At 57.1% G+C, this 20,433-nt stretch overlaps 2 protein-coding genes across 2 annotated transcripts in view; one reads left to right on the forward strand and one right to left on the reverse strand.

Annotated features, from left to right (window-relative positions):
* The window catches only part of ASH1L (ASH1 like histone lysine methyltransferase), a 68,982-nt gene extending 60,661 nt beyond the window's left edge, over positions 1-8,321 (forward strand). Inside the window, exons 24-29 of the mRNA XM_030965178.1 lie at positions 2,780-2,918; positions 3,584-3,756; positions 4,888-5,054; positions 5,982-6,022; positions 6,471-6,772; positions 7,590-8,321. Coding sequence (XP_030821038.1) covers positions 2,780-2,918; positions 3,584-3,756; positions 4,888-5,054; positions 5,982-6,022; positions 6,471-6,772; positions 7,590-7,681 — 914 coding nt within the window. The 3' untranslated portion in view covers positions 7,682-8,321. The remainder of the gene's footprint in view (positions 1-2,779; positions 2,919-3,583; positions 3,757-4,887; positions 5,055-5,981; positions 6,023-6,470; positions 6,773-7,589) is intronic.
* Positions 8,322-12,103: 3,782 nt separating this feature from the next.
* Positions 12,104-20,168, reverse strand: RUSC1 (RUN and SH3 domain containing 1). Its single transcript, XM_030965157.1, is given in 13 exon segments — positions 12,104-12,441; positions 12,536-12,700; positions 13,331-13,462; positions 13,742-14,450; positions 14,453-14,722; positions 14,954-15,000; positions 15,091-15,196; positions 16,296-16,470; positions 16,587-16,663; positions 17,014-17,138; positions 17,745-18,400; positions 18,403-19,295; positions 20,154-20,168. Coding segments are annotated over 12 exon segments (3,357 nt in total). The 5' UTR covers positions 19,231-19,295; positions 20,154-20,168; the 3' UTR covers positions 12,104-12,374.
* Positions 20,169-20,433: the final 265 nt, after the last annotated feature.

Genomic DNA, 20,433 nt, shown 5'->3' on the forward strand with positions numbered 1-20,433 from the left:
GCTTGTTGATTTTTCCACCCTGAGTCCTCAGGCAGGACCTTTACTGTGCTGTGGGTGTATGAGGCAGCTTGGACTGTGGGAAAAACAGCTTTTTACTCCCTCTGGTGTCTACAGGGCCTCATAATTCCACATTCTGAGGCAAAATCATGCCCTGCAGCCCCTCAGTGTGTGTGTGGGTTTATATTTTCCTGGGAGCTCTGCATTGAGTGCCTGCCCAGGAGAAGCTGCACCCTCCTGGTTTGGAGGAACAAGACTGAAAATCAGCTGTGTGAGTGGTCACACTCTGCTGTGACCAAATCCCTCTCAGAGGCATCTCAGGGGTGGTTGCAGAACTTGTTTCTTAATTTTTTGGCAATTCTGCTGGAAGTTGTTGAGTGTTACACCACTGCAAAAATTCCCTAATACCTAAACTCAGGAGATGATGCAAATAAAACAGATCTGATCCATTACATCCCACGGAGTTCTGTCTTGGGTAGGAATTGATAAACAGGGGTCAGAATAGATCCTGGAAAACCCACCTAGCCAGAAATTCTAACAAATCATCATCCCTGATGCGCCAGCAACAGCTGCTGGTTTTTTTCCTTGGAAACTTTATTTTTGAGGCAGAATATAAACTGGAATTGAAATCAAGTTTGCTGATTTTTAGAGCAAGAGAGCATCTGTTTACATCTCCTCCTGAATGCTCCTTTTTAAGTCAGGCACAATAATGTGCTGGGGTTGCTTTCTTCTCCTGAGAGAGGTGGGAAAGAAGAGTTGAAAAAAGCTGGTTTAAAATGAGGTTTAAAATGGAATGGTTTTATTTGCATTCTGCTTGGGGCCAGTAGCTCCTCTCAGTATATTCCTTGTATTCTAAGAGTCTTTTAATAAACCCACCTCTCCAATTTCTTTCAAAGTTACCCTTAAAGTTGTAAAAGGAAGCTGTTGTTATCCCAGTTTTACATCAGGTGGGGAGAAGACACCAAGCTGTGTGGTGTGGTCAGAATGCTGGAGGGAAGGGATGGATCCAGAGGGACCTGGACAGGCTGGAGAGGTGGGACCACGGGAACCTCATGAAGTTTTGGTTGGATATATGGGAGAAATTTCTGCCTATGAGGAGTCCATAGGAGCATCTTTTAAACTTAGATAAGATTGATAAATGAGATTGTATGAATGAAAATATAATGTGCTTCACTTTAATCTTGAATCTGGTTATAGCAAAACTGGGGTGTTGATGACCCTGGGGCCGTGATGTCCTCAGTGGTTCCTGGCATCTTTTTCCCAAACCTGCTAATTAATAACACAAATATCTGTGGAAGGCAAACAGCCATAACTACACATGTACAAAAACAGGGGAAAAAATAGGGAAAACAACTCCCAGGAGTCATTGTAATTTAATGGAAAATGAGAAAAATGTTCTAGCTGAGTCAAAAAGGCAAAGGGAGCATCAGAAATTGTTATGCACAAAATAGCAGAGTGATTGTGCCCTTCTGTAACCTCCTGGGGTGTCTGTCTGCCCTGCCTGCCCTGTGCTGCTCTGCCATCCCATTGCACAGAGGGTCCCACTACCTGTAAAAACAGGGATAACAAAGATAATCTGATCTGGATCATCTTTTCTGTGGACAGAGTCTGCCCAGGTGATTTGGAGGGTGAGTGATGAAGGTCTGTGAAATGTGGCTCAGGAAGGTGCAACGATGCAGAAATTTGGGAACAAACAGAAATTAGCTGGCAACAGTTAAACTCTAGGAAGGATTTTTTTACAAAATCATGACTAGACTGTGGCAAGCCTTGCCACAGGAGGGTGGAGAGGTCAGAGTATAAATGGTTCCAAAAAAAGATTAGACAAATACTTGGAAGAAGGATTAATCCCCAAAGCTCTAGCCTTTGGCTCTGAAAGTCCATAAACACAAAAGGCAGGGAGATTTTCCTTGGCTTGTCTGTTCCTGTGCTCTCTCCTCTTGAGCAGCTGCTGCTGCCAGCCAGAACATTCTGCTGTGTGACCTCTGCTCCTACCCAAAGGAGGTTTTATGACTTGGGACCTCCCAGGTTTTGGTCATTTCGAGGTAAATAACAGAAGAAGTGGAATCTCTTGCCAGCCCTGGAAGTGCTTAAGGCCAGGTGGGATGGAACTGTGAGCAGCTTGGTCTGGTGGAAGATATCCCTGCACATGGCAGGAGGGTGGGTCTGGATGGTCTTTAAAGTCCTTTCCAGCCCAGGTCATTCTGGGATTTCACAGGTCAGCAGAGAAATTAAGGAGTGAGTTCACTTATGGGACAAAATAAATAAATTTAAGCTTTGGAGTTGCCCTTGGGAAACACTTTTTGATTGCCAGCAGTGCCAGTTTGTTCAGTCCTTTTTGCATTATCTTTTCTGAGCTCTACATCTCATTGGAATTCTGCTGGAATAACCAAAGGCTTGGGGTCTTCTCAGGACAGGTTTTATTTTCTTAATAGTAACCTCCTCCCTAAGTATCTTCTCTCTCACAGATTTATTGCAGCCATCACTAATTCCTACACGTTTTCCTAATCATGACTGACATGTTTACATATCCTGTGGTTTGTCGTGGTTTTGATCCCTTACAGGTTGGTGTTTTCAGTCTGGACATGGAAAGTTGTGGGTATTTTTTCTGTAAAGCTGCCGTGAAAAACATCTGAGTGCTCTTGGCAGCTTCTGCAGTGGGTTCGTGTCATTCCTTACAATCCAGCATTGGGTTCTGTTCATTTTAATGATGATTCCCTGTGGTTCTGCTGTGCTGGGCTCAGGCCAGGCTGTTCACAGGTGTGTCCTTTGTACCCCTGGACAGGTGACTGTGTGTACCTGATGAGAGACAGCCGCAGGACCCCCGACGGGCACCCGGTGCGGCAATCGTACCGGCTGCTGTCCCACATCAACCGCGACAAGCTCGACATCTTCCGCATCGAGAAGCTCTGGAAAAACGAGAAGTAAGTGCCAGACAGCCTTGGAGTCTGAGCCATCCCTGCCTGCCTGTTAATGCACAGGAGTTTTGTGGTAGTCTCACCTTTAGGATGCAGGAATGAGCAAGGTGCTGGTGCAGAGGTTGGGAATTCCCAACTGGAGCTTGTGCTCTGCAGCTGCACGATGGAAACACGTGAGGTTGGAGGTTTAATCAAAGGATCAGGGATAGAAATTGATGGATTTCCTCAGTGTTGGAACAGACTGTGGATGCAGTGACAGCTGTGCTGTGCCCTGGCCAGTCACAGTCTCTGTGCCCATGGAAACCATGCTGGAGCTTGTGCTCCACAACTGCATGGTTGGAAGTATGTGAGGTTGGAACTTTAAGGAAAGGATCAGAGATAGAAATGGATGGATTTCCTCAGTGTTGGAACAGATTGTGGGTGCAGTGACAGCTGTGCTGTGGATGCAGTGACAGCTGTGCTGTGCCCTGGCCAGTCACAATCTCTGTGCCCATGGAAACCACGCTGGGATGGTTTCCCCTCACTGCAGGCAGGCAGGGGAACATGGAACTTGTGTGACTCTGCTGTTCATCACAGCCAAGTGCAAGAAAGGGAACTCAAAACAAAGCAGGGGGCAGTGAGTGGGCTGTGTCATGTGCTGATTGGTGTTTGTGTCCCCTTTGCACCCTCAGGGAGGAGCGCTTTGCTTTTGGCCACCACTATTTCCGTCCACACGAAACGCACCATTCCCCGTCTCGCAAGTTCTACCACAACGAACTCTTCCGGGTGCCCTTGTATGAAATCATCCCCTTGGAGGCCGTGGTGGGGACCTGCTGTGTGCTAGACCTCTACACCTACTGCAAAGGTGGGAATTAAACACATTCCTAAGCGTTTGGGCACTGGGCTGAGGTGGTTTAACCCCTGCTGGAAGCTCAGCACTACCCAGCCACTCACTCCCTCTGGGATGGGAGGGAACTGGAAAAAGTTAAAACCCAGGGGTTGGGATAAAATCAGTTTCATGGTTGAAATAAATTAAAATATTGTAGTAATAGTAAAGATAGCAGTAGTAGTAATGGAAAGGGAGGTTACAGAAGAGAGAGAGGTGTCCTATATCTGAAGGGGCCAGAAGGAAGGTGGAGAGAGGCTCTTAATCATGACAGGACAAGAGGGAATGGCTTCAACCTGAAAAAGAGGCAATTTAGGTTGGGTACACAGAGGAAATTCTTAGCTGTGAGGGTGGGATGGTCCTGGCACAGGTGCCCAGAGAAGCTGTGGCTGCCCCTGGATTCCTGGCAGTGCCCAAGGCCAGGTTGGACAGGGCTTGGAGCATCCTGAGACAGTGGTAGGTGACCCTGCCTGTGGCAGGGTGAAATGGGATGAGATTTAAGGTCCCTTCCAGCCCAAACCACTCCATGATTCTGTGAGTAAACCCCAGGGAGCACAAGTGATGCCCAGTGCAGCCACTCCCCAGCACCGGCTGGGGATCCCAGCCACTCCCATTGGGCTGAACACTCCGTGGTGTGGAACATCCTGGGTCAGCTGTGCTGGCCCTGCTGGCAGAGCAGGGGACCCTGGAGAGTGCTGGGCTGAGGGTGAGCACTGCTGGGCACCAGCCAACATCATCCTTACCCTGAACCAGGCACTGGGACAAATCCACTGTGTTCTGGAAGCAAGGACATGCACTGGAGCAGTTCCTGCTGGCCAAAGGCTGTGGGGGAGGTTTGTGTGGCTCAGAGTTGGCCAAAAGCTGAGGCTTTGCCCTGGGACAGGGATTCCTGTTTGAAGAGGGAAGAGAAAATGATGTCAGTTGATAATTGTGTCTGTGAAAGTCTGGGAAGTGTTTGATCAGAGTATGCAGGTATTCAGAGTGATCCTGCTGGGGTTCTGAGTGAGAGAGCAAACCAGGAACACTGTGACAGCCCCTGCCTCGCTCCCACGGTGATAAACCACATTTCCCCCTCAGTCCATGACTGTTTTCTCCTCGTTCTGGTGCCAGGGAGGCCGAAGGGTGTGAAGGAGCAGGATGTTTACATCTGTGATTACCGCCTGGATAAATCAGCTCACCTCTTCTACAAGATCCACCGCAACCGCTACCCCGTGTGCACCAAGCCCTACGCCTTCGACCACTTCCCCAAGAAACTCACGCCCAAGAGGGATTTCTCTGTGAGTGGCTTTGCTCTCAGCTTCTTCACCTGTTTTTTGGAGGCTGGATGGAGTTCTGGAAAGCTCCTGATTGTTGATAAATGAAGTTAGGTCAGGCAGAGGGAGCTGATGCTTTAGGTGGGGGTCAGGCTCTGCTCCCAAGGAACAACGGGCAGGACAAGAGGAAACAGCCTCAAGTTGTGCCATGGGAGGCTCAGGCTGGACATCAGGAGGAATTCCCTCATGGAAAGGGTGGTCAGGCCTTGGCAGGGAGGTTTGGAGTCCCCATCCAAACCTCCCTCCAAACCCAGAGAGATTTGGGGTCCCCATCCCTGGAGGTGCCCAAGGAACACCTGGGGAGGTGGCACTCAGAGCTCTGGGCTGGGGACAAGGTGGGGATGGGGCACAGCTTGGATTGGATGCTCTGGGAGGGCTTTTCCAACCTCAATCATTCCATGATTCTGTGAGTATGCACAGCCTGGGGGAAAAGCTGGCTGGGAACCAAGCTTGGAAATAAAACTGGGTGTAGCAGAACCTGCAGTTGAGAGGCAGAGAGGTGCTCAGGGGATGGTGATGGTGAGCTCAGAGAGAGACTCCGAGGTGGCAAATCTGCAAACCTTCTGCAAGTGAGCTCTGCTCTTCCTGGAGCAGAGGTTTTTGTAGTGGCTTTGGAGAAGGTTCCAGATTCATGCTGTGCAGAAAGCAAAGATGATTTTTATCGTGATGGTCTGTGGCTTGAAATTTATTTAGAAGATGTGAAGAATCAGACAAGTCTGGTTCTAATTTATCTTTCTACATGATTGTGCTTCCTCCTGTGAAGTCTCTTTGAAGTACACCAGCATTTCCAGAGTGTCCTGCATTGGCACTTCCAGACTATTTGACAGACCAGCACTTCCTTCCACTGTGAATTTGATTTGGTATTGATCATAATCTTCATTGTTATTGCAGCCTCATTATGTGCCAGACAACTACAAGAGGAATGGAGGCAGGTGAGTCTCCCCTCCCAGATTGCTGAGAAGAGATGAAATAATGTTGTTTGTTTGCTGTGCCCACTCTCTTCCTGCCCTTTCCCTATCTTATATATTTATAAACTCAGAGAAGGAACAAGTGAGGAGGGATAGGCAGCCTTATTGTCATAGAAAAAAGCCATTTAGTCAGAAAAAGCAGCTGAGTGAGGAGATGCCCAAAACAGACTCCAGCCTAGATGGAGAAGACTCTGTGTCTGTGGGGCCCAGATCTGGTAGAGCCTGCAGGAACATCCCACTAGGGGCTGGGCCAAAGTGTTTTTGGAGGTCAGATCTTTTGCAACTGAAAATAAAAATCCATTTGTTTTTAGAAGTTTAGATGAAATAAGTGTTGATAGGGGGGGTCCTGTCCAGGTGAAAAATTGTCCTTTCAGGTGAAAAACTTCTCTTTAAACCCCTTTTTTCCTGCAAGGTCATCCTGGAAATCGGATCGCTCGAAACCACAGATCAAAGACTTAAACCAAGAGGAAGAGTCCCTGCCCCTGATGGAGGAGGTGCTGGGGGCCCCTGAGCAGGCTCCAGGGGAGCTGCCCAGCCCCGAGGAGCCCGACAAGGAGCCCGTGGCCAGCGAGAGCTGCGAGGCTGAGAAGAAAGGGGACGAGAACCCCTCGGACACGAGGCCGCTCTGCAGCCCCGAGGAGCGGCGGCACCTCCAGAGGGAGAGGCTGAACCAGATCCTGCTCAACCTCCTAGAGAAAATCCCAGGGAAAAACGGTGAGGGTTCAGGCTCTGCTTGCACAGCCCCTGGGTCTCCTGCAGCTCTGGGGTCGCTTGGCTGAGCTGTGTTGATAAAATGAATGTTTTTGTGTGAGTTTCTTGCTAGCGGGCATTAGGAAAGTCAGTTTTCTTTGTAGCCACGTTTTCCTTTGCAACAGAAATCCACTAAATCCAAGTGAAATTTCTTACAATTATGACACTGTTTTGTATCATATTTAAATTTTTTTTGTATAATATTTTTAATAACCACAAAACCTTTCCATAAACTTATTCCCGCCCCATCATTCCATATCTACAATGGAGAAACTTAACAAACAGGCCAGGAAAGACTGAGAGGAATTTGGAAAGTCTCTTTTGACCTTTCATGAGCTTTCCTTTGGTTCTGAGTACCTGCTGTAGGTGTTGTCTGAGCTGTGGGATGAGGGGACACTGGTGAATTGTGACCCTGCTTTTAAATTAAAGCCCAGGATGAGCCCTGTTCCAGTCTGTCCAATGCCACACAGTCATGGACTGATGCTTCATTTGGGTTGGGAGGATTTTTGGAGGTTTTCTGGTCCAGCCATGGCTCAGGGCTTGTGTCACTCAGCACCTTGTCCAGGCATGTTTTGGATTTCCTGGAGGGAAACATCCTTGAAAGAACCAGGAACAAAGAAACAGCAATTCTGTGTTTGAGGAGCGATGGGAGGCAGCGCTCAGTGCTGTGCTCTGTGTGCCCAGGTGGGCATCACTCAGAGGTTGGATTCATGATCGTGGAGGTCTTTTCCCAGCTCAGTGATGCTGTAGTGACTGAGATGCCCCTTGTGCTCTGTTGCAGCCATCGATGTCACCTACCTGCTGGAGGAGGGCTCGGGCCGGAAGCTGCGGCGCCGCACTCTGACCATCCCCGAGAGCAGCTTCAGGAAGTGACCCAGGAGGGGCAGCCGAGCTCTGGGCTCTGTCTGGGCTGGGGGCAGAGCCCAGCCTGGGGAAGGAGGGCGCAGCAAACTGACAAAATACAAACAGTAGCACCTGGGGGGCCGGGCTGGCACGGTGCCCACCCTGCTCTGCAGTGCTCTTGGTGTGTGTGTTGGTGGGCGTGCCTTGTATTGATGTTAGGTACTGAGGAAACCTCGTGGTTATTGTCCAGGATGGTCAAATTTAATTTATTTTTGCTTGATATTCCCACTCAGAGGAGAAAAAAAACAAAACAAAAAAAAAAATTAAAAAAAATAATAATAGGGAGGGCAGAGGAAAAGGACTGAGTTACTCTGAGGAGGATGTTCCCCACGGTCACTGCTCACCTGGGATTGTACCAGCCACCCTCAGCACCGCCAGGGAAGGGAATCCAGGAATCCAGAGGGGAGAGGAAAGGCCCAGTGGCTTTAAAGGAAAAGCTGCCCTGAAGCTGTGGCCTCTGATTTGCACAAGTTCCAAGAAGAGAGAAACGTCCCCAGCCGAGCACGAGGTTCGCCGTGGGACAGCTGAGCGCGTGTCCCTGTGGTCTTTGCCAAGGAGAAGCTTCCAGAGGCCCTTGGAGCAGGGCAGGAGAGCTGGGATGAGGCACTTGCTGTGCGGGGGGAGGGGGTGGGGTGTGAGTTTTTTCACTTTTTTTCTGCAGAGAAATTTTATAAAAGCGAAGTCAGCTCCTGACGCCACCATTGCTGTTGGTTTTTTTGATAAGCTGTGGTTCTCGTGTGTCTCGTGTGTTGTGCAAATAAAAATCCGTTAAAAGAAAAAGGAAAAAAAAAAAAACACAAAACAAAACTAAAAAAAAAACCACCAAAAAACAAACAACCCCAAGGACCCTTTCACTCCGTGCCCTTCAGGCAGTATCCGAGCGAGTGTTTGTCGTGAGCTGTAGAATTTTATCAACTGCTAACACTACCCTCGTGTGCTGGTGGACAGCCGAACGTCCGGGCAGCGGCTCCCGCTGGCCCCACCCCCTGGCGATTGTCGCGATTGTCGCGATTGTCCCGCCAGCCCCGACCCCCCCGGACGATGGCTTTGCTTTCCTGTCTCAGACGTACACATGCATATCCAGTCCTGTTTTAGGTGTTCTTATAAGAAATCCAGTTTTTAATGTGCCAAGTTGTATATATCTGCTGCGTGGATGTAAAGCAATACCGTAGTTACATGTTCCTTTTTATGGACCAAGCTCGTCCTAATGTACATTCTTGTTATTATTATAATTATTTTACTCTTAGTGGAACATGACTCATTCCATTAACTTTTATGTGTTGATTTAAAAAGAGAAAACAAAACAAAACAAACAAACAAAAAAAAAACCACAAAAAAAAAAAAAAAGAAAGGAAAAAAACCCTTTGAGAAAAAAAAAATATTTTATTAAAAAAGAAAAAGAAATAAGAAAATAGTTTGGAATATTTTCTTACTGTAGAGAAGCACTGTACAGTACCAGGAACCCTGAGTATAAAATACTCGTGCGTGTAGTAGGAATATCGCATGTCCAAACCCTCGAGTTGTCTCATTTAGTTTCAAACAGAAATCATTGTCTCAAATGGTGTTAAACACTAAAAAGTTTTTAAAAAAAAAAAAAAATAAAGTGCGTACAGAAGCGAGACACTAGCTCTGTCATTTTATCTTTCTTTTGTTGAAAGACTAAACAAAATGTTTTTTAGACAATCAAATGTTAGGTAAGTGCAAAGAATTGTTTTTTCTTACTGGTGTAGAAATTAATGACTTTTTTTATTTTTTGGTTATTTTATAATACTGAGCAGACCCGTGTGTCCCCAGGATCGCCGCCGGAGCCAGGAAGCACTACGTTACTGCAAATAGAGCTGAACCTTAGTCTGCATGGGTGTAGGCTGTGTGATTGCTGAAAATAAATGCTGCTAATATATTTCCTTTTTACAAAGCATATCTAAATAGATCATTGTTTTGATGTTAATCTTTGTAAATTATGTATTACCAATTTTAACATTGGATGTAATTGCATAAAAAGCCTGCATCTCAATCCTGAGAAGTCTAGTATTAAATGGAAAATCTTTTCCTAAGGTTGGCTCGGGGGGTTTTCTTCTTTGCTGAGCTGGGTCGGAGGGTGGATGGACAGGAGGACAGTAGGAGGGTGGATGGACAGGAGGACAGGAGGAGGTGGATGGATGGACAGGAGGACAGGAGGAGGTGGATGGGTGGACAGGATCCATCTGGGCAGGCTGGATCCATGAGATCCATGGCGTGAGGCTCAGCAAGTGCTGGGTGCTGCCCTTGGGTCACAGCAACCCCACAGAACACTCCAGGCTTGGGGAAAAGGGGCTGGAAACCTGGAAAGGCCCTGGGGGTGCTGGGACAGCAGCTGGACACGGGCCCAGGTGTGCCCAGGTGTGCCCAGGTGTGCCCAGGTGGGCAATGGCACCTGGCCTGGACCAGTCCCAGCCTGGCCACTGGGCCAGGGCAGTGACCCCAGCCCCTTCTGCTGCCTCTGCTGAGGGACCTCAAACCCTGGGTCAGTTTTGGGCCCTTTGTGATGAGAGATTGAGGGGCTGGAGCGTGTCCAGAGCTGGAAAGTGGCTGGAGAATCCCTGAGGGGAAGCCGGGAAGGGAATGGAGAATCCCTGAGGAGCTGGGAAGGGAATGGAGAATTCCTGAGGAGCTGGGAAGGGAATGGAGAATTCCTGAGGAGCTGGGAAGGGAATGGAGAATTCCTGAGAGCTGGGAAGGGAATGGAGAATTCCTGAGGAGCTGGGAAGGGAATGGAGAATTCCTGAGAGAGCTGGGAAGGGGCTCAGCCTGGAGCAAAGGAGGCTCAGGGGGCCCTTGTGGCTCTGCACAGCTCCTGCCAGGAGGGCACAGCCGGGGGGATTTGGGATTTTATCCCAGGGAACAGGGACAGGAGCAGAGGGAACGGCCTCAGGCTGAGGCTCAGGGTGGGCACAGCAGGAATTTCCCCATGGAAAGGGGGCTCAGGGATTGGCACTGCCCAGGGAGGGTTGGAGTGCCCGTCCCTGGAGGTGTCCGAGGAACACCTGGAGGTGGCACTGAGAGCTCTGGGCTGGGGTCAAGGTGGGGATTGGGCTGTCCTGGCTCCTGAACACACCCTGGGGACCTGGGAACACCCACCTGGGGATGGGAACCCAGGAACATCCACCTGAGATGGGAACTCAGGAACACCCACCTGGGGATGGGATCCTGGGATGGGAACCAACCCAGGGACACCCCCTGGGATGGAACCCCAGCTGCCAGAGGTCTCAGAGGGTTCGGTGTGACCCCAGTGGCTCTGCAGGAGGCGTGGGGACAGCACGGTCACTGTGAGGGGTCACAGGGGCTGTGACCCCGGCTGCCTGTGAGGCAAATTGGGGCAGGAGCCATTGAATCCACAGATTTGGTGCCCATTGCCAGGGGATAAACCCAATGAGCCCCCGTGTCCTGCACAGGTTGGGGACTGTCACCCCCAGGGCGTGGCAGGGCACTCACCTGCCCAGGTGAGTGCAGAGAGATCTCTCACCTGCAGGCTCCCTCAGGAACAAAACAGCTTCTCCTTCACACCCCTTGTGTGGAACCTGATTTTTGTTTTTCCCTTTCCCAATCTGTGATCATGAAAATGCCACACTTGACCTCTATGCCCCTTTTGAACCCAAGGCCCCAGGCCAAGGCTCGGAGGGCTGTTTATTTAAAAAGAAAATAAACAAATGGAAGCAGCACCTGGCTTCCTCCCCTCCTGGCATGACCTCGTTCAAAAAGCCCAGAAGCAGCTGTGGAAATCAATCAAGCCTCCTTAAGGCGAGCCGAGGAACATTGCAATTAGGATAGCACGTCACTCGGCTGAGGAGAAAAATCCCAGCGAGAGAAGTGGAAATGAGAGCAGAGTGAAAGGAGAGCAGCCTTACCCGCGGCTGACACGGGGAAAGGGGAACTCGGGAGGGTGAAACGTGGCCATGGGAGGGAGCAGAGGCCCAGAACTGTCCCCGCTATGGCCACACCTTTCTTTCACTGGGGAGCCCAGCAGGAAATGCAAATTCTGGCACGAAATCACAAGCAATGACAAAACCATGAAGAACTTGGAGCCGTCCAGCCCCTACTGCCATCCTCTGGGCTATGAAAAGATCAGTTGAAGTTACATAAATAACCAACCCAGCGACCTGGGCTGTTCCCAGTTGCTGTGCAGCTCCCACGGCTGGTCCCCAGCAGCTTTTCCAGGGATATTCCCGGCTCTGGGAGGCTGCAGCCGCCTCTCCCACGCTGTGGAGGAGCCTGGGCATCTTCAGGGCACCTTCTGCTGGGGTGTGAGGCCTCCCTGCTCTGCCTGGCTGGCAGCTGGGATGCTGAGAACCAGCACAGCCCCAGCAGCTCCTCATCCCAGCCCAGCCCAGCCCCACTGCCACACGTGGACACGTGAGTCACAACCTTTATTTCCAGCTTTTTTCCCGGTGGAACGAGCTCATTCCAGTGGTTATAATTATTTACAGAGTGCTGGGGGGACCGGCCTGGGCCCCTGTGGGGCACACGGAGGTGGCAGCGGTGGCGGGACAGACGGACGGACGGACGGACGGAGGCGACACGGGGCAGGGAGAGGAGCCGTCCCTGCCCTGGCACGGGGGTGGGCAGCAGCTGAGGGACCCCCGAGCTGCCCAAGAGGAGCCGGGGGACACGGTGGCAGACGGTGACCTCATGCAGCAGTGACAGGCACAGGGCAGGGTCCCCTGGGAGCCGCCAGCCCCGGAGGTGGTGAAGCTCTGGAGGTGACAGGAGACATCCAGAGCTGGCACCCGCTCCGGAGAGCTCAGCTGCTTCCTCGGGTCCCTTCCTCCTCCTCCTCCTCCTCCTCACAAGATCAGGGATGTGTAACCAACAGGAACGAGGCCGGTGCTGTTGCCATGGCAGCAGCGGATCCAGTCTTCATCCACGGTGGAGAGAAGCTCCAGGATGTCCCCTTTGTGGAAGCTCAGGTGCCCGTCGGCCGTGCCCGTGTGGTCACACAGTGCCCGGACTGCCCTGCACCAAAAATGTCACCCCTGGGCCACCAATGTCACCCCCTGCACCACACATCACCCCCTGTGCCACCAGTGTCACCCCTGTGTCACAAATGTCACCCCTGCACCACCAATGTCACCTCCTGTGCTACCAATGTCACCCCCTGTGCCACCAATGTCCCCCAAGGGTGGGGACATCATGGCACAGAGGGTGTGGGGACAGTGGGGTCAGCGAGGACGGGGAAGAAAGAAGCAGCCAAACACCACTGGGGATGGCCACAAACCCACCCTGCCCACTCGGACAGAGCTGTTCCTACAGCTGCCACACACCTGCCCCACACAAGCTGCCACGAATCCACAAAGCACACAAGAAAATTGAAAGAACTGTCCCCAAAACATCAGGGAAAAACAGCTGACCCCAGGTGGGCAGAGGCTCAGGTTCCCCCAGAGCCCAGCAGGGGAAGGGGATCCTTGGGGGTGCAGTCATGGCTTTCCCTTTAGGGATGTGTGCGACCCCCGGGCCGTGTCTGAGAGTAGACCTGGCTTTCCCCCACCCAGAAAAGCCCTCGCAGCCCAGCCCAGTCCCAGCCCAGCCCAATCCCAGCCCTGCCCAGTCCAGTCCCAGCCCAGTCCCAGCCCAGCCCAGCCTCACCTGCGGGCCGGGGGCAGGGCGGGCTCGGTGCTGCCCGGCGGCCGCTCCGGGGCGCGGCTCCTGTCGGGCGCCAGCCCCTTCACCACCCCGGCCAGGACACGGGGGCTGGGGGCCAGCCAGCGGGACGGCCTCCTGCCAGAGCAAAGGGAGCCACCAGCTCGCCTGGGAGCTCTTCCTGCTGCTGATCTGCTCAGCTGGGAGCCATCAAGCAGCACTGAGCCTCCCCAGGAGCTCCTGCTGCTCCAAGGCGGTGGCAGCAGCACTTGGGACATGCACTGATCCCAGGGGAAACCCTACAAGATCCCCACGAGGGCACCACAGAAACCCCTCCTCAGCCCACCTGAGCACACAGAAACCCCTCCTCAGCATACACAAACCCTTCCCTCTGTGCCTGCCCAAGCTGGGCCTTACCTGCACCTGGCCGAGGCGGTGTCAGGGCTGGAGGGGAAGCTCCTGGATGAGGGGTTGGTGGCTCCAAAGAGCCAGCCCAGCCAGCTGCCCTTGTCAGCAGTGGGAGGATCAGCCGTCTCTGGGCCAGAAGGTGCTGCCTGGTTCCTGCTGGCAGGAGGCTCCGGGGGAGCAGCCAGGAGGTTCTTTCCAGCAGTGGCATCATCCAGCTTGGCGAACGCTCCGGTTCCAGCGGGCAAGAAGAGATCTTCAGGGGAAGAGGTCCCTGAGGTGTCAGTGCTGCTGCTGGGCTTTGGGCCAGAGCGTTCAGGGCCAGCTTTGGTCTGGAGGAGCTGCAGCTCTGTGGCTCTGGGCTCACTCAGGGAAATTTGGGATTGCCCAGCCTGGCCCGGGCTGGGCTCCCCCGCCCGCAGCTTCGTCCACCAGACCGAGGGGGACTTTTCCTTGCTGGGAGCAGTGTAAATCCTGGAGCTCTGGCTCAGCTGGCCCCACCAGCCACTGAGGCCAGCCCCAGTGCCCCCAGTGCCCTCCTGAGGCCCGTGGCTCTGCTGGGGGGTGTCGGAGCCCAGCAAGGTGCGGCTGAGCTGGTCCCCCCAGCGCAGCACGTGCTGCAGCGTTTGCTGCAGGGCAGCTCCCACTGGTGGGGCAGGAACCAACCCACCCATGGTCGCTTGGGACCGGCCCCCTGTGCCCCCCACCCTGCCCAGAGCATTGGGGGCGTCTCATCCTCCAGGCTGTGCCCAGCAGCACCGCCCTGGCCCCCCAGAGACCCCCGCACAGGGACGGGGGACAGTGGGGACTGCAGCCGGCGGGACAAGGGCCGGACGTCCACGGAGAGGTGGTGGTGCTCAAAGAGCAAGTCCAGGTGGAAAGTCAGCACCGAGAGGGGCTGGATGAGCAGCAGGAGTTCGTCAGCAAGGTGGGGGAGAGGGCCTTGGCTCAGGGCAAAGAAGGCCGTGGGTGAGTAAAGCACGGAGATCACACCTGTGGGGACAGGGACAGGTGAGGCAGGCGCAGGATGCCCCCTGTCCTTGTCACATCCCCACCAAGGCCAGCCAGGCTGTCCATGTCAGTCAGAGCACCCTCTGTGCTGAAGATGCACCATGGAAAATGATCCACTATGGAAACTGGATGGATCCCAAGCCCAGAGCAGCATTTTCAGCCTGGCAGGTTGAGAGGGCTCAGGGAGGGAGCTCCTGGGCACCGTGTCCTTACCTGGGCTCTTCTGCAGGTGAGATATCCACAGCTCCAGCTGTTTAATGCTAAACAAGAGAAAGAGAACCCAAATTAGAGCCCCTGGGACAGCTCCAACCTGCTGTGGCAGTGGGGCTGGTGGGGCCATCAGCACTCACTTCAGAAGGCCGAGGATGAAGGCGTGGAACTTCTGCCTGCTGCTGCTGAGGGGGGCCAGCCCGGCCACGTGCCAGCACAGGGAGTGCAGGGAGCGGGTGCTGGGGCCTGTGGGGTGCAGAGCACAGACACTCAGTGCCCAGGGCACAAGACACTGCCCAGGCACAGACACTGCCCAGGGCACACACACTGCCCAGAGCACAGACACTGCCCAGAGCACAGACACTGCCCAGGGCACAGACACTCAGTGCCCAGGGCACAGCACTCACTGCCCAGGGCACAGACACTGCCCAGGGCACAGACACTGCCCAGAGCACAGACACTCAGTGCCCAGAGCACAGACACTGCCCAGGGCACACACACTGCCCAGGGCACAGACACTGCACGGCCCAGGGCACTCACTGCCCAGGGCACAGACACTGCCCAGGGCACAGACACTCACTGCCCAGGGCACAGACACTGCCCAGGGCACAGCACTCACTGCCCAGAGCACAGACACTGCCCAGGGCACAGCACTCACTGCCCAGGGCACAGACACTGCCCAGGGCACAGCACTCACTGCCCAGAGCACAGCACTCAGTGCCCAGGGCACAGACACTGCCCAGGGCACAGCACTCACTGCCCAGGGCACACTCACTGCCCAGGGCACAGCACTCACTGCCCAGGGCACAAACACTGCCCAGGGCACAGACACTCACTGCCCAGAGCACAGACACTGCCCAGGGCACACAAACTCACTGCCCAGGGCACACAAACTCACTGCCCAGGGCACAGACACTGCCCAGGGCACAGACACTGCCCAGGGCACAGACACTGCCCAGAGCACAGACACTGCCCAGGGCACAGACACTGCCCAGGGCACACTCACTGCCCAGGGCACAGACACTGCCCAGAGCACACTCACTGCCCAGAGCACAGACACACTGCCCAGGGCACAGCACTCAGTGCCCAGAGCACAGACACTCAGTGCCCAGGGCACAGACACTGCCCAGGGCACACTCACTGCCCAGGGCACAGACACAGTGCCCAGGGCACAGACACTGCCCAGGGCACAGCACTCACTGCCCAGGGCACAGACACTGCCCAGAGCCGTGCTCAGGGCACAGACACTGCTCAGAGCACAGACACTGCTCAGAGCACAGACACTCAGTGCCCAGGGCACAGCAGCACCCCAGGCACCTGGAGATGCCCCCAGCCTCACCCTCACCTGTCTTCACAGATGCTTCCACCACGCTCCAGGGGGAATTTTTCCTCTGGCCTGTGATAACATCCTTCTGGAAAGGCTTCAGCCCGTCCTCCACCAAGGCGTAGAGCGCAGGGCACAGGGTGTGCAGCAGCAGGTAGCCCACGTCGGGGTTGAGCCGGCTGTCCCCCAGCTGGGCCTGAGGGAGGCACGAGCAGAGGGGAGGGAGGGGAAGGGCAGCACCCGCTCCTGATTCTGCTGGGAGGGATGAGGGAATCCCAAAATCCTCCCTGCCCAGCCCAGCCCAGCTCTCACCTTCTGCACCAGGTTCCGTGCGGTGCTGAAGTGGGCGATGACCTTGTCCACAGCCGAGCTGACGGCGACCAGCAGCGCTGGGGACGAGGGAGAGGAGGAGAGAAGGAGAGAAAGAGAGAAGGGTCAGTCTGGAAGGTGCTGTGCTGGAACCGCAGGTCGGGCACCCTCGGGGGGTTGCAGTGCTGGCTGCAGCCGCGTTCTCCGGCCGGCCCGGATCACCTGCCGGGGGCGGGCAGGGCCGGGCCCGGTGCAGGCAGCGCTGCCTCTCCCTGCCTGCAGTGTCCCTGTCCCTGCCCCAGCCCAGCGCTGCGGGTGCCCAGGACACCGACCCGCCCCAGGACGAGCCCCTCGCACCCTCCCGACCCCGCGGGTCCCGTTGCCCCCTCCTCCCCTCCCTCCCACTCCTCCGGCGAGGATTTGCCCCAACCTTTCGTTTGCTCGCCATGGGGCTCCTCCGCTCTTCCCCCGCCGGGCCGGGCGGCTCCAGCGGCGGCTCCAGCGGCGGCTCCAGCGGCGGCTCCGGCGGCGGCTCCGGCGGGGAGCGGCTCGGGCCTGGCTGGAGAGAGCGGGGCAGCGGGGTCAGGCGGGGCGGCGGCTGGAGCGCTGCCCGGGCCCGGGGGAGGAGCGGGGCCGGCGGCGGGGCCCGGCTCGCTCCGGCTCATGGAGCCGCGGGGCGAAGGGCGGCGGGGCCGGGCCGGGCCGGGCGGAGGAAGCGCGCTGGGAGCCGCGGGGCGGAGCGGCACCGGGACAGCCCCGGCACGTCCCGGGCCGCGCCGGGCCACGCGGGGACACCGCCGGACCTCGCCGTGCCCGGCCCGGAGCGCCCCGGGATCGCTCCCACCGCCTGAGGACCCGCACCCGGCCCCGGGCAGGACCCCGGAGGCAGCCAGACTCCCCCAGACTCACCCCCAGACTCACCCCCAGACTCCCCCAGACTCACCCCCAGACTCACCCCAGACTCATCCCCAGACTCACCCCAGACTCACCCCAGACTCACCCCCGCTCCCCCAGACTCACCCCCAAAATTCACCCCAGCCTCACCGAGACTCACCCCAGGCTCCCCCCAGCTCCCCCAGCCCCCCAGACCCCCAGACACGGCAGTGCCCCCCAGCTAACCCCAGACTCACCCCAACTACCCCAGACTCATCCCCAACTCACACCCCCCGTGCGGCTCCCCCCTCCGCGATGGGCTGCAGGCTTGGCCGGGCTCTCCTCCTCGGCTGGTGGCCGTCGCTGGCTGCCAGACCCGGTGTCCCCCCGGAGGGGGGCACGGGCCCCGGCCCCAGCGGCCGGGGCCGGGGCCCCGGGGGCACCGGGGGGTGCTGGGCCGGCTCTGCCCGCTGGCCCTTGGGCTGCCTGGCGGCGCTGCGGGACCGCAGCTCCTTGAACGTGGTCACCTCTCTCTGCCTGGGGCCGGGAGGCCTGGCTGGCCCGTCCTGCTGGGGCTGGGGCTGGGGCTGGGGCTGGGGCTGGGGCCGCGCTGGCTCCGGGCCCGCCGTGCCCGAGAGCAGCTCGCTGGTTGGGGGCAGCTCCGTGTCAGGCGAGAACACGATCAGCCAGTCACTGCGGTCAACCCTGGCCTGGGCGGGTGCGGGCACAGCCGCGTTCCTCTTTCTCCTCTGGGCCAGCTCGTGGAAGGAGGTGATGGTCTTGGTGGCCGCGTCTCTGCAGAGCTCACCAGAGCCGGCCTTGGGCTCTGGCCCGAGCTGCTGCTCCGCTCTGTGCGCGTTCAGCACCTGCAGCCGCCGCCGGGGCCGAGGGGGCACCGGGGGAGGGACCCCGCCGGGCCGGGGCCGCGGCTCCGGAGCGCTGCTTTCGGGATACCGGCATCCCTCCGTTCCGGCACGGGCGGCGGGGCCGGGGGCGCGGCACCGGGCTCGGGGAGGGGGTTGCAGTTGGGGTCTAGGTCGGTGCAGGTGCCGGTGGTCTCCGGTGCTGCTGAGCTGGGAGACAGCTCATCGCAGTGAGAATCGAGCGAGTTGATGCTGCAGAGGCTGTCTGGGCTCTTGCTGGCCACAGAGCTCTTGGTGGCTCTCGGGGGCACCGGGGAGTTGTGGTTGGCATCTCTGCCATGGCATGTCCTGTGCTGGTCAGCCAGAGACTCTCCATCACCCAGAGACTCTCCATCAGCCAGGGGCTCTCTATCAGCCAGGGACTCTCCATGCCAGGCATTTTCTGTGGGAATGACGTTCAGCTGCTTGTCAGGGGACTGGGACTCTGCTCTGGCGAACTCCTTGCAGTACACCGAGACCGGGGAGTCATCCAAGCTGAAATCCGAGCAGCTACTGACAGAGGAGGAGGAGGAGGATGAGGAAGAAGCCAGATCACAAGGGGGATCACAAGGGGAAGCCGCCTCCTCCTCGTCTCCGCTGTGCAGGCAGGGGAAATCCTCAGGGTTCTGCAGCCCGAGCGTCTCCGGCTCCGGAGCGTGGGACTCGCAGCAGCGGCATTTCACCGAGGGATTGTTGGAATTGGCATCCACTGGCTCCCGGTTCTCCGGGCACTGGGTGCAGCCTGTCTGCTCCCCCCCGCCCGTGGAGCCATCCTGGAGCTCGGGGTGCCGGGAGAGGTGCAGCCCCAGGGAGATGTGCTGCAGGTGGATGTGGTTGAGGTTGCACAGGAGGCCTTTCTTTGGGGCCAGCATGGTGCTGCCTCGCTGGAAGCGCCCAGGAAAGGCCAGCAGCTCCTCTCTTCACACCATCCAGCTCCCTGCAAGCACCAAACACCCTCCTGGTCAGGGGAGAACACGGCAGGACAAACCTGGAGAGAGGCACAGCCGGGGGAAGGGGGACTGCAGTGACCTTGCAGCAGGGCCTGGCACAAGGGCTGGGGTTAGAGAAGGGGATGTGCCCCGAGGGAGGGGCTGCCCCGCAGCTTCCTGCCCGGTTTGGGGCTCTGCAGCCGGGCAGGGACTGAAGGCAGCCGCTGGTCCCTGGAGCATGGCCTGGGAATGATCCCAGGACGCTCGGCTGCCCCGGGGCTGCGTTCCCTGCGGAGGGTCGGGAGCATCTCGGGGATGCCGTCAAGGAGAAAACGCCCTTGGAGCCTCGTCAAGGCGGGGCGGGCAGGGGGGGATGCTGTCCTGGCTGGGGGCGGTGGCACCAGGGGGGCTCAGGGACCAGGGCTTGGCCGGAACCGCTGCAGAACCGGCACCGCAGCACCGGGCCCGGCTTTACCGGGGAGGAGCCCCAGCCCCGGGCATCTGCTGGAGGCTTCAGGGAGAGAACGGGCAGCGGGGAGCGCGGGAGGGCGGATCCGAGCATCTGCCAGCCCCGAGCATCCCCGGCCCGAAGCATCCTCCAACCTCGAGCATCCTCCAGCCCGAGCATCCCCCAGCCCCGAGCATCCCCCGGCCCTGAGCATCCTCCAGCCTTGAGCATCTTCCAGCCCGAGCATCCTCCAGCCCCGAACATCCCCCGGCTTCGAGCATCCCCCAGCCCCGAGCATCCCCCGGCCCCGGGGCGAGCACCGGCGGCCCGGCAGCAGGAGCGGCCCTGCTGGGCGCGGCCCTCCCCATCCCCCTGCAGCCCCCGCCCGGCTCCATCCCCTTCCCCGTCCCCCGCTCACCTCGGCGCTGCGGCGGCGAATGCGGCTGCGGGAGGGAGGGAGGAGCCGCGGCCCCGCCACCGCCCGCCGGGAGCCGCCCGCTCCCGCCCCGCCGCCGGCGGGGGCGGCGCTCCGGGCATCCCCCCAGCCCGGAAAGCACCGGAGGGTACCGGCCTCCCCCCCCCCCGCCATCCAGCCCTGTCCCCAGACAACAGCTGGCAGCGCACTTACAATAATTTATGTTTATTGACATAAATCAGATGGCCGAACCCCCCCCGGCCATCCCAGCGCAGCTTCTCTA

The sequence above is a fragment of the Camarhynchus parvulus genome, chromosome 25 (assembly GCF_901933205.1).
Source record: "Camarhynchus parvulus chromosome 25, STF_HiC, whole genome shotgun sequence".
NCBI classification, from domain to species: domain Eukaryota; kingdom Metazoa; phylum Chordata; class Aves; order Passeriformes; family Thraupidae; genus Camarhynchus; species Camarhynchus parvulus.